The following is a 12500-nucleotide window of genomic DNA, read 5'->3' on the forward strand; positions in this document are numbered from 1 at the left end:
TAGATAAATAGAGAGAGAGAATTTTAAAAAATAAGAAAATAGAGACACAGAAAGTATATATATATATATATATATATATATATATATATATATATATATATATATACATAAATATATATACATATATACATATATATATACATATATATATATAATATATATATATATATATATATATATATATATATATATATATAGTAAAGATCTAGAAGAGATAAAACGAAACACAGTAAAAATAAACCTTATTACGTCGTTGGCATCTTGTGACTGAGGACTTCCTGTTTACAAGCCGAAAGTTTATAAATATGTAGCATATATATGTCGGCGTTTTCTCTCATGCTATTCTTATTTTTCTTATTCTTGTTATCATTGGTGTTGATATTGCTATTATCATTTTATTACTGTTGTTTTTTTGTTTTTTTTATCGTAATCACTATTTTTTATTGTCATTAGAATTATTATCCTTATCATTATCATTATTACTATTATTATTATTATTATTATTATTATTATAATGACGATGATGAAGATGATTATTACAATAATTATTATTATTACTATTATTATTATTATTATTATAATTATTATTATAATTATTATTGTTGTTGTTGTTGTTGTTGTTGTTGTTGTTGTTGTTGCTATTATTATTATTATTATTCATCATTGTTATCATTATCTTCATTATTTATCATTTCTATTATTCCTATCATTCATTATCTTTATTTTTGTTGTTATCATCATGATTATAACCGTTACGAGCACTGTTATCATTATCGTTATTAATATCACAATCAAGACCATTACTAGCATTGCCAGCATTATCAACACTATGAAAATCATTATGATCCTTCTCACCAGTTACTATTGTTATCAGCAGTAATATTACCTCCGCCAAAGGACAAGATAATGTAACTGCTGCCATTAATAGGTGTCTGCGACTGTTAGCAGGATTGTACAAAAGGTTACTGACGGATTATGATGGATATTTAGGGGTGGGCTGCCCATGCCCCGGGTATCAAGTAATCAGTTTTTTATTTTTTCTTCTCTTTTCTTTTTCTTTTTATTTTTTATTTTTGATTTTATTTTCATTTCTTTTTCTTTCTTTTTCTCTCTTTTTCTTTGTTTCATTTCTTTTACTTTCTTTTATTTCTTTTTCTTTTTCTTTTTCTTTTTCTTTTTCTTTTTCTTTTTCTTTTTCTTTTTCTATTTCTATTTCTTTCTTTCTTTCTTTTCTTTTTCTTTTTCTTTTTCTTTTTCTTTTTCTTTTTCTTTCTTTTTCTTTTTTATTTTTCTATTTCTTTTCCTTTTCGTTTTCTTCGTCCTCTTCTTCTTCTTCTATTTAGCTAGGAGATTCCTCTTCTTATATGAATCCTTGGTTTACTTGTATTGTTTTGAGCAGTGGTTTGTGCTCTCTTGAGAATTTCGAGCTGTTTTATTTAACGACATCATCTTCATTTTTAGTAGAAATAAGAGCTGCTGTATTTCTTTATGAATATGGTGTACTATTTTTCGGTATATTAAATTTGTTTATTTTAACCGATAGATTTGAATATTTTGAAACACAGCTGGTCATCTGTAAAGTGCCCCAAGTCGATATTATCTTTTTTTTTCAAAATCGCGTTTTCCAATGTTCTTTTGTAAAATCTTCCTATATACATATTGGACTATTCTCAAGTCTCAAGTCGATATCCGTTCTCTAGATTCTAGCGGAAAGATGTATCGACACACGGAACTGGTTGTTAATTAAATTATCCATGTTGTTATTGTCCATTGTGTTCTGTACTAATACGAACATTGGTGCTTTTAGATCATTGTTTGCCCTTATTACTGTGTTATTATCATAGTGATAGATTATAGATATTACTATCATCATTATTGCTACCATTATTGTTGTTGTTGTTGTTATTATTATTGATATCTGAAGCTTTTATCACCAGGCTCTGGAGATGAGAGAAGATTTAATCATAAACTGTCTCTTCTCGATACTGTACATGCTAAACCCGATCTGGTTTTGCCAAAATTTAAAGTCTTCTGCAGATACCAGACTAACCCCTCCTGCTTTATCTAACTGTAAGGTCTTGTGGTAGTACTGATCAACTCTGCTTCCCTTGACCTTTTTAGCCTTTGATAACTCATTTTTTACCCACCGTCTCGTATTCCTTAATACCTGGCTTCGACTCTCCTCCCTTCTTTCAGGCCCGATCTCCTGTTCTTCCTTATTAAGCACTGTCGTCATAACCTTCCTCGCTGGCTTCCTCTTCCAGTCACTGCAATGCTGGTTTTCTTTCTCTTATTTCTGGTCCTTATCGGGGCTCTTCCTCCGCAGGCATTGACAATTCGTACCTTTTCAGAGCACTGGCTTTTCTGGCCTTACTACCCCGGCACTGACCCTCGCTGACGTCCGCCCTCCTCCATGCACTGACCCTCTCCCTCTCTCTCTATACCCAAAACGCAGATGGTGACTCGAGCGTCTTCGTATCTTCTGCAGGAGGCTCGATCTCAGACAGTGATACGGAGAGCGAGCCGGGGATCCCCATTAAGAGGAAGCAGCGCCGCGCCAGGACCACCTTCACCGCCGAGCAGCTGGAGGAGCTCGAACGCGCCTTCGAGAGGACGCAGTACCCCGACGTGTACACGAGGGAGGAGCTCGCGCAGAGGACCAAGCTCACCGAGGCCAGAGTCCAGGTGAGCTCCGTGAGGCGAGGTGGGGAGGGGGGGGGGAGCTTGTGGATGCCCACGTATCCATAACACACGGGCTCACGCACGTAATCATACACACACATACTCGCGCGCGCGTGTGCTTATGTCATAATGTAGTGATTTTGCAGTGCATGCAAGATCGATCATTAGCATAATGTTTTATTAAACAAAAGCTTTTAATGTGAAAAGTAGGTGGCAGGATGGAGATTCACAGAAAACAAAATAAGTTATACAACATTTATTAATAGAAACTGAACAAAACGGTGACTAAAACTAAATCTACAAAGTGAAACAAGACTTCAGCGCATAATACTAAAAATGAATATAGTTAATAAAGCACAAGTAAAAGATACAGCAATTAAAATAAAACTGAACCAAACTGTAAAACATAAACGTAAAAGTGAAACAGAACTTAATTGAGCAAAACCAAACTGAATATAATTAGTAAAACATGCAGGAATTTTTAAAAGTGAAACTGAACTTAATTGGACAGATATAAAACCTATTTTAATTATCAAAATACAAGCAGGAACTTAAAGATGAAGCGGAACTTTAAAGAAATAAAAATATAAAGAACAAACCATTACAACAAATGAACTAAAAAAAAAATCTACAACGCTCCAGCAAAACAAGTTCAATATAAAGCAATGCACATCCCATTTAAATATTTAAAACTTTAAGTCCTTATTACATAAACAAAACTTAACTCACAATCTGTACAGAGACAGTCTTGCTAATGATAACAAGGTCCAAGGCATCGGACAAAAGCTACAAAGATCCTGACACTTTTTTGACGGTCTTTTCGATGTCTTTGGTTCGTTATTCGTTATAAAAATATCCTCTAAGTTCGTAAAACTCTTTTGGTTCGCTGGACCTTACAATATTAGAGCAGCTTTGAGAAAATAAAAAACACATAAGGAATTACATGTAGGATAAAACGCAACAATAAAAGAAAACGGGAGTAAATAAAATGCAACACCAAGAGGTATATAAAAACTGTACAGTAAAGTAAAAGAGATAATTAAATTAAACTTGTTAAAAATTATATTCACTAAAACGCTACAACATAAAAGAAAGAGATTGTTTGAATAAGATAGCGGAGAAATGTGGTCGCCCCGACTTACAGCTCTTTGAGGGGGGACAAGTTTGAAATCTAGGGGGCGCTACCATTTTTTGGGATAACTCCCTTAAAATATGTCATTACAATACTACAGGTTAAATTATCGAGGGGAGTTTTCGTTAAGATATGTTCGTTTTATGAAGCAGACACATGAATCACGTTTTCAGTTCCAGCCCTTTGCCACTGAGGTTATTTGAAATATCGTAGACATTCCTCAGAATCAATATAGGGTCCCCATAAACAGCGGCGGCCCGAGCAGGGGAGCCGCCGCCTGCCTGAGGTGGGCCTTGGGCCCCTCCACAGTCTGACCCTTCGTTGCGCTCAACAGGTGTGGTTCAGCAACAGGCGCGCCCGGTGGCGGAAGCAGATGACAGGTCAAGGGATGGGCGTCACAGCTCTCAATGCCCTCGCTATGACGACAACCTACCCCGGCAGCCTTCCGCCCACTCTCCACCCGCCCACCACAGCGCCCGCGCCTATTACTTCTTCCACTACCACAGCTTCTACCACTATGGGCGGTTCCTCACAGCATTACTCCGCTCATGACCACGCCCATGCTGCGGCCGCGGCTGCGGCGCACCACGCCCACGGTTAGTGATGTGCCCTTCGCATGTTTCAAAACTTCTTAGCCTAACCTCGAGCTGTCCATGTGCCAGACTGATTATTATGATCGAGCACTTCATTGGCTCCAGCAACTTACTTTGGTTCCATTTCATTATAACGGTATAGGTAGTATGGTAGTGCGTGCATTTTGCCTGCGCGCTGGTGCAAGTAATCACGATGCTTCCCTCGACCGAGTCCCTCATTCATGTGTTTCACAGGAGACGCCAACGCCTGGTCCCGCGCTGCCCTCATGAACCAGCAGGTCGCAAGCGGCGGCGGAAGCAGCGGCGCAGGGACAGGGAGCGGCAGCGGTGGCGGCGGAGCAGGAAGCGGCGGAGGCGGTGCTGGCGGAGGAATGAGCAGCGACGGGAGCCTCCAGAGCAGCGCCCAGGCCAACCTCCAGAGCCAGATGATGTCGATGCTCTCGTCCAACAACAACGGCTCCTCCATCTTCTCCTCGGGCCCCCACGGCGCCCTCCTGCAGACAGGTGGGTGGCCGCCACTCTTAATTGTTATACAGTGTTTATATATATGTGTGTGTGTGTGTGTGTGTGTACATATATATTTATACACATACATATATTTATAAACGTACACACACACACACACGTATATATATATATATATATATATATATATATATATATATATATATATATATATATATATATATATATATATGCATATATCATTACGTGCAACTGGAAATTTGAGTGAACAGATTATGTTGAGATGAGTGAACGTAAGACTAGACTTCGATTAACAACTCTAATTCGCCTCGGAAGGCGGCGCAGGCACAGGTCCCGCCGGCCTCCTCGGCAGCCACGGCTCGGCCTCTGACTACAGCGCCGCCGCCAACGGCCTGACCTCCGCCACGGGGCACCACGGCGAGGCAACCTGGACGCCCCTGCACGCCAAGGGGGGCGACGCCTGGGGCACGCACCACCACCACCACCACCACGGCCACCACATCCCCTACGACAACTACAGGTAAAGTCTTGGCCCATGGAAATAGCCGTACAATGTACCTACTTTGTTATCTGCAGGCACTTGCATTTAGTTGACACGTAACTTCCTCATTTATTTTTTTCACTTCTCTCTCTCTCTCTCCCTCGTCTCGCAGCACGGTCATGGGCGGAGGAGAGATGCTGATGACGGGGCAGCACTTCCCGATGGACAGCATGAAGTCCGCCGCGGCCGCCTTCCACTACCCGACGCAGTACACGGCCGCCGCAGCAGCTGCCAACTTCAACCAACAGCTTCGCCACCACAAGGGAGCACCTCTCCCCCTCTTCTAAGAGCACTTGACCGATAGTGCTCAATCATAACTGTGAAATCGTTATGTTTATTACTACCATTAGAGTTAGTACGAACATGAACTAACTTCTGAGATTTATTTCTGTGTGTATATGTGAAGATTTATAATAGATAAGGTTGTAGTTCATAAGAACTTCAGGATCATGTAAGTTAACCAGTTGTGTCCTTGTGCATGATGTGCCCTCCTCTCTGAAATGCCTTTTTCTTAGTGGATTAAGAAACGAAGTTGTAAAGACGACATTTAGTAGCGACAAGAAATTATGTAGAGAAGCAATACGTAGTGCCTTAAGCTCCTTTCCTAACTGCCGTGTAAATTTGGGACTAGGATTATCAAATTATATATTTTTGCATTCACTCTCCTCTGAAGACTGAATAGCCTCGTCCTATCCTAGTAAATATATGTAACAAAAGAAAAGTGAAACAATAACACAACCGGCCGTCCAGTAGATAATACGAAAAGCTAGATCTGACAAGCGGTCCCTCTGGAATTCGCTCTCCGTCAAGAACACAAGAGCTTCGAGTCCTCTCATTCCGTTTTGCTTTACTAATCCGTTTTCTGTAAATGTTTTCCGGTCGACTTAGATCAGCGAGAAGAATATTCGACAGCTCTAGACGAAAAAGAGCCTTCGATTTCCTTAATTTCCGTTTGTGTTCTCTCTAGAGTTGGTCTTTCTTTTTTTTCATCTTTGGGCTTTCAGAAGTTCCCAGTGCTGTCTGAAAGCGCAAGCGCTACCATTCTGAAAACAGGTTCGCGCGGACGTGCCTTGGCGAGGACAAAGCTAGCAAGAATTTTTGACTAGAAAATACCTTTACATCCATATCTGTCTGCTCTCTATATTATTTTTAATTTGTTTTCCTGTGTTTCTGTTTATCCCTCCGTCTATTTTTTTTTTTTTTTCTATAAATTTGATAATCATATCTACCTTTCCTCTTATATTCATTTTATTGTTTATATTCATTCACTTGTTCCATTTTATTTGATCTCATCCCATTGCACACTTTTCTATTGTCTTATTCTATTCTATTTTATTACATTCCATTCTGTTTCGTTCTAGCCAATTATATCCCATTCAATTTTATTCCATTCTACTCCATTCTCTTCCGTTCATGTATGTAACGTTCTATTTCATTCTTTTACATTCCACATCATTCTGTTCTACTCAATTCAACTCGTGTCCATTCTGTTCCACATCATTATATTGCATTTCATTCCCTTCCACGCTATTTTATTTCACTTCATCCCGTCCACCCATCCACCCATCCACCCACCAGCCCACCTATCCAACATTAATTAAAAAATCAGTACATACATTCATATATCCATCTGCCCACCTAATCGCCCACTCATTCATTCATTCAGTCATCATTTCATTTATTCATCCGTGCATTTATCTATCCATCCGTCCATCCACCTATCTATATCCATTATCTTTTATCTATTCACTTATTCGTCTATCTATCTGTCTATTTCTCTGTGGCTTTCTATCTCTCTATGTTTATGTCTGTTTATCAACTTATGTATCTGTCTAGTATCATGTCTGTTTGTATATATCTGTCTTTCTATCTCTCTATCTCTCTACGTATCTCTCTCTCTCTCTCTTTCTGCCTCTCTCTCTTTCTCTCTCTCTCTCTCTCTCTCTCTCTCTCTCTCTCTCTCTCTCTCTCTCTCTCTCTCTCTCTCTCTCTCTCTCTCTCCCCGTCCATCCACCCCTCCCCCCTGTTTGCCTTCTGCCTCCTCTCCTACCCTCCTTCCATCTTTCCTTCCTTCCCTCTTACCCTCTTTCCTTCCCTCCTTTCATTCTACCTCCCTCTCCTCCTCCCTTCCTACAATGGCCTATTTACCTCCAAACCTGCATCAACGGTATTTAAAATCGCCTCAAATGAGTCTCTTCACAAGTTGCTTTGAACTGACCCCCACCCCCCACCCCGACCCCCCACCCCCCGGGTCAATGAGAACCCATTGCTGAATCCTCGAAGTCCTGAGTCGTGCGCTGTGTTTTAACGACGTGGTAAAAATTCGTCTCATACCCCTACTTCTTATGTCTCTGCTTACTGATGCACTTAGTCATATTGTAGCATTGTTAATATTTTTAATAAATCTATTGTATTACTTTCTGTGTCGTGATTAACCTTATGGGATTGTTAGAGTGTTTGTATTATATGTTACGTTGAATGTGTTATATGTTTATGTATGTGTTGATTAGTTATAATAATAAGATGGTATTTATTTTTCTTTGGTATCCCCTTTTATGTTCCTCTAATGGTCATCTGATATTGGGCCCATTATTTAGTATTTAACTTTACTTCTTATACTGTAAGCCTTGTCTTTTGTCCACGGGAGACGGCTTATTTATTCTTCCATGCTTTAATGTCTGCCTTTTACTTATAACCTGCCTTTATGGCTCTATTGCATAGTTGTTGTAAATATAGAATATCTTCATTTTGAATACTGTAATGATCTTACAATCACTGTTACCATTGCGAGTGGTCTTAAGCATTGGCAATTCATTTTGTTGTGGTTGTTGTCGTTGTAATTCTTGTTGTTATATCCATTGTAACCACGACAATAATAACTCCTCAGCTGGCTAAATATAATATTAACATCACACCTGCCTCATCTCCGTTCACACTCCTCTTCTTTCCACCCCCCCTTCCCTAAACTACCGTAGACCTGGTTTAATATAAAGATCAATATCCCTCCCTATACGCCCTCTCCCATTCCCCACATCCCCAAACCAAACACACTTGGCTAATACGATCACCAATACCCTTATAACCCCACCATTACCCCCCCCCCCCTCCACCTCCGTCTCTCCCTCCCTCCCACCCTCCCACCCTCCCTCCCACCCTTCCTCACAGCCCAACACACCCTCACGTCAAACACCAACAGAATACTCTTTCATGGTCAACGGAGTGGAAGAAACAGGACAAGCATTTAAGCCCTCGATTCGGTAGCTCCTTGAGGAACTTACCGACGAAGAAGAAAGAGATAGGAGGAGAATGGAGAAGAAAGAGATAGGAGGAGAAAGGGATAGTTCCGGTGACACCTGCGCGAGAGTCGACTGTGGGAAACGAGAGAGGTGTTCTTGGGGAAATCGAGGAAACTTCGTGTTATTGTTGGAGTTTTGCCTAAATCGTGATGTATGGAAAACTTGTGTGGAGCTATCAAGGTAATCTGAAGCACGAAAGGTTTGTTTTTGAGAACTCGAGGAGTGGATTTCATAATCCTTAATATTTTAGTGCTTCTATACTTATCATCATTATTAATATTATTGTTGTTGTTGTTGTTGTTGTTGTTGTTATCATCGTCATTACTATTATCATTATTATCATCATCATCATCATTAGTAGTAGTAGTAGTAGTGTTATTATTACCCTTATCATTATTACTAATATTACTATTATTATCATTATTAGTAATATTACTATTATTATCATTATTAGTAATATTACTATTATTATCATTATTACTTTCATTATTATGATTATTATTATCATTATTAGTATTATTATTGCTTTTATTATTTTGAACATTACTATCATTATCATTATTATCATCATTATCATTATTGATATATTTATTTCTATCATTTCTATATTATTATTATTATTATTATTATTATTATTATTATTATTATTATTATTATTATTATTATCATGATTATTATCATTATTACTATTTATTATTATTATTATTATTATTATTATTATTATTGTTATTGTTATTATTATTATCATTATTATTATTAGTAGTAGTAGTAGTATCATTATCATTATCATTATCATTTTCATCATCATTATTGATATTATTATTATATTTGTTATTATTATTATTATTATTATTATTATTATTATTATTATTATTACCATTATTATTATTATTAATATCATTGTTATTATTATTGTTATCATTGTTATTATTAGTGTTATCATTATTATTACTATTATTATTATTATTATTATTATCATACTCATTACTATCATTATTATCATTATTATTACTATCATGATCATTATCATTGTCGTTATCAGTATAATTATTATTATTATCATTAGTATTATTATTGTTGTCATTATTATTGTTATCGTTATTATTATCATTATTATTTTTGTTGTTGTTGTTATTCATATTGTTATTATTATTATTATTATTATTATTATTATTATTATTATTATTATTGACATTATTATTATCATAATCGTCCTTATTATTATCATCATTATTGTTATTATTAATTCTATTAAAAGTTTCACTTTCACCTTTATTATTGTTATCATTAAACTGATTTCAATATCATTATCCTTATCATTATTATTATTATTTTTATTTTAATAATCATAATTATTATTTATTATCTATAACTATTATTATCATTATCCTCATTATTATTAATGTTATTTTCATTATTATTATTGTTATTATTATTATTATTATTATTTTTATCTTAATAATCATAATTATTATTTATTATCTATAACTATTATTATCATTATCATCATTATTATTAATGTTATTTTCATTATTATTATTTTCATTATTATTATTATTATTATTATTATTATTATTATTACTGTTATTATTATTATTATTATTATTACCATCATCACATTTATCATTGTTATTATTATTATTATTTTTGTTATCATCATTGCAAGCACTGTTATTATACTATCATCATTATTATTATAATCATTTTCATTTTTATCATGATTATTTTCATTATCATCATTATTATTTTTATTATTATTATTGTTATCATTATCATTAATATCATTATTATCCTTATTATTTTTATCATGGTCATTGTCATTGTCGTCATCATTATAATTATTAATATTATCATTAGTATTATTATTGTTGTCATTATTATTGTTATCGTTATTATTATCATTGTTATTATTATTATTGTTGTTGTTGTTGTTGTTGCTATTAATACTGTTATTATTATTATTATCATTATCATTATTATTACTATTGACATTATTATTATCATAATCGTCCTTATTATTATCGTCATTATTGTTATTATCAATTTTATTACAATTTTCACTATCACCTTTATTATTGTTATCATTAAACTGATTTCAATATCATTATCCTTATCATTATGATTATTATTTTTATCATTATCACTTATTATTATCATTATTATTATTATTACAATTATTATTATTATTATTATTGTCATTATTATTGTTATTATTATCATCATTATTATTATTATTAATATATATATTTTACATTGTTATTACTATTATTGTAATTATTATTATTATTATTATTATTATTATCATTATTATTATTAATATTATATTATCATTAATATTATTAATGTTATTATTATTATTGTTGTTGTTATATCATTACTTTTATCATTATCATTATTGTTATTATATTATCATCATTCTTATTACAATCATTATCATCATGATCATTATTGATATTATTCTTGTCGTTGTTGTTATTATTGTCAGTATTATCATTATCATTATCAACATTATTATTATCGTCATTATATCTATTTTTAATTGTTATAATTAAATTGCTTTAAATATCATTATCCTTATTATCATCATTATGGCAATTACTTTTTTTTCTTTTTTTCTTATTATCAGTATTATTATTACTGTTTATATGTAATTATAATACTATTATCATTATCATTATTAGTATCATTATTACTTTTATTATCATAATCATCATCATTATTATTACTGTTATTATTACTATTACTATCATTATTATTATTATCATTATTATTATCATTACTTTTATCGTCATTAGTATTATCTTTATTATTATCGTCACTATTATTACTATCATTTTCATTATTATTATTATTATTATTATTATTATTACTATTATTATTATTATTACTATTATTATTATTATCATTGTTATTACGACAATCATTATTATCATTATCATTATTATTATACTATCATCATTATTATCATATTATCATCATTATTATTATAATCATGATTATCATGATCATTATGATTATAATTATAATTATTATTTATTATTTATAATTATTATTATTATTATCATTATCAATATTATTATTGATGTTATTTTCATCATTATTATTGTTATTATTATTATTATTACCATCATCACATTTATCATTGTTATTGTTATTGTTATTATTGTTATCATCATTGCAATAATTGTTATTATACTATCATCATTATTACTATAATCATTTTCATTATTATCATGATTATTTTCATTATCATCATTTTTATTTTTATCATTATTATTGTTATCATTATCATTATTATTGTTATTATCATTATCATCATTATCATTACTTTTGTTATCATTACCATTATTTGTATTATCATTATTAACATAATTATAATTACTATTATTACTACTATTATTATCATTATTACTCTCTAAATTACTATTATTATTATTGTCCTCATTATTATTATTATTATTATCATTATTATTGTTGCTATTATTATTATCATCATCATCATCATCATCATCCTCATCATCATCATCATCATCATCATCATCATCATCATCATCATCATCATCATCATCATCATCATCATCATTGTTATTATTATTATTATTATTAATATTATTGTTATTATTATCATTGCCACTATTATTATTATTATCATTATTATTATTATTATTATTATTATTATTGTTACTATTATTATTATTTTTATCATAATCATTATCATTATCAATATCATTATTATTATTATTGATTATTATTATTTCCATATCTATTAT

General features: G+C 32.8%; 1 protein-coding gene across 1 annotated transcript in view; it reads left to right on the forward strand.

The window, feature by feature from the left end:
* Positions 1-5721, forward strand: part of LOC125041199 (protein gooseberry-neuro-like) — a 72525-nt gene extending 66804 nt beyond the window's left edge. Inside the window, exons 4-8 of the mRNA XM_047636041.1 lie at positions 2489-2685; positions 4149-4410; positions 4642-4911; positions 5209-5413; positions 5547-5721. Of these exons, the coding sequence (XP_047491997.1) occupies positions 2489-2685; positions 4149-4410; positions 4642-4911; positions 5209-5413; positions 5547-5721 (1109 nt within the window). The remainder of the gene's footprint in view (positions 1-2488; positions 2686-4148; positions 4411-4641; positions 4912-5208; positions 5414-5546) is intronic.
* The last annotated feature ends 6779 nt before the right edge of the window (positions 5722-12500 follow it).

The sequence above is a fragment of the Penaeus chinensis genome, chromosome 3, assembly GCF_019202785.1.
Source record: "Penaeus chinensis breed Huanghai No. 1 chromosome 3, ASM1920278v2, whole genome shotgun sequence".
Taxonomy (NCBI): Eukaryota; Metazoa; Arthropoda; class Malacostraca; order Decapoda; family Penaeidae; genus Penaeus; species Penaeus chinensis.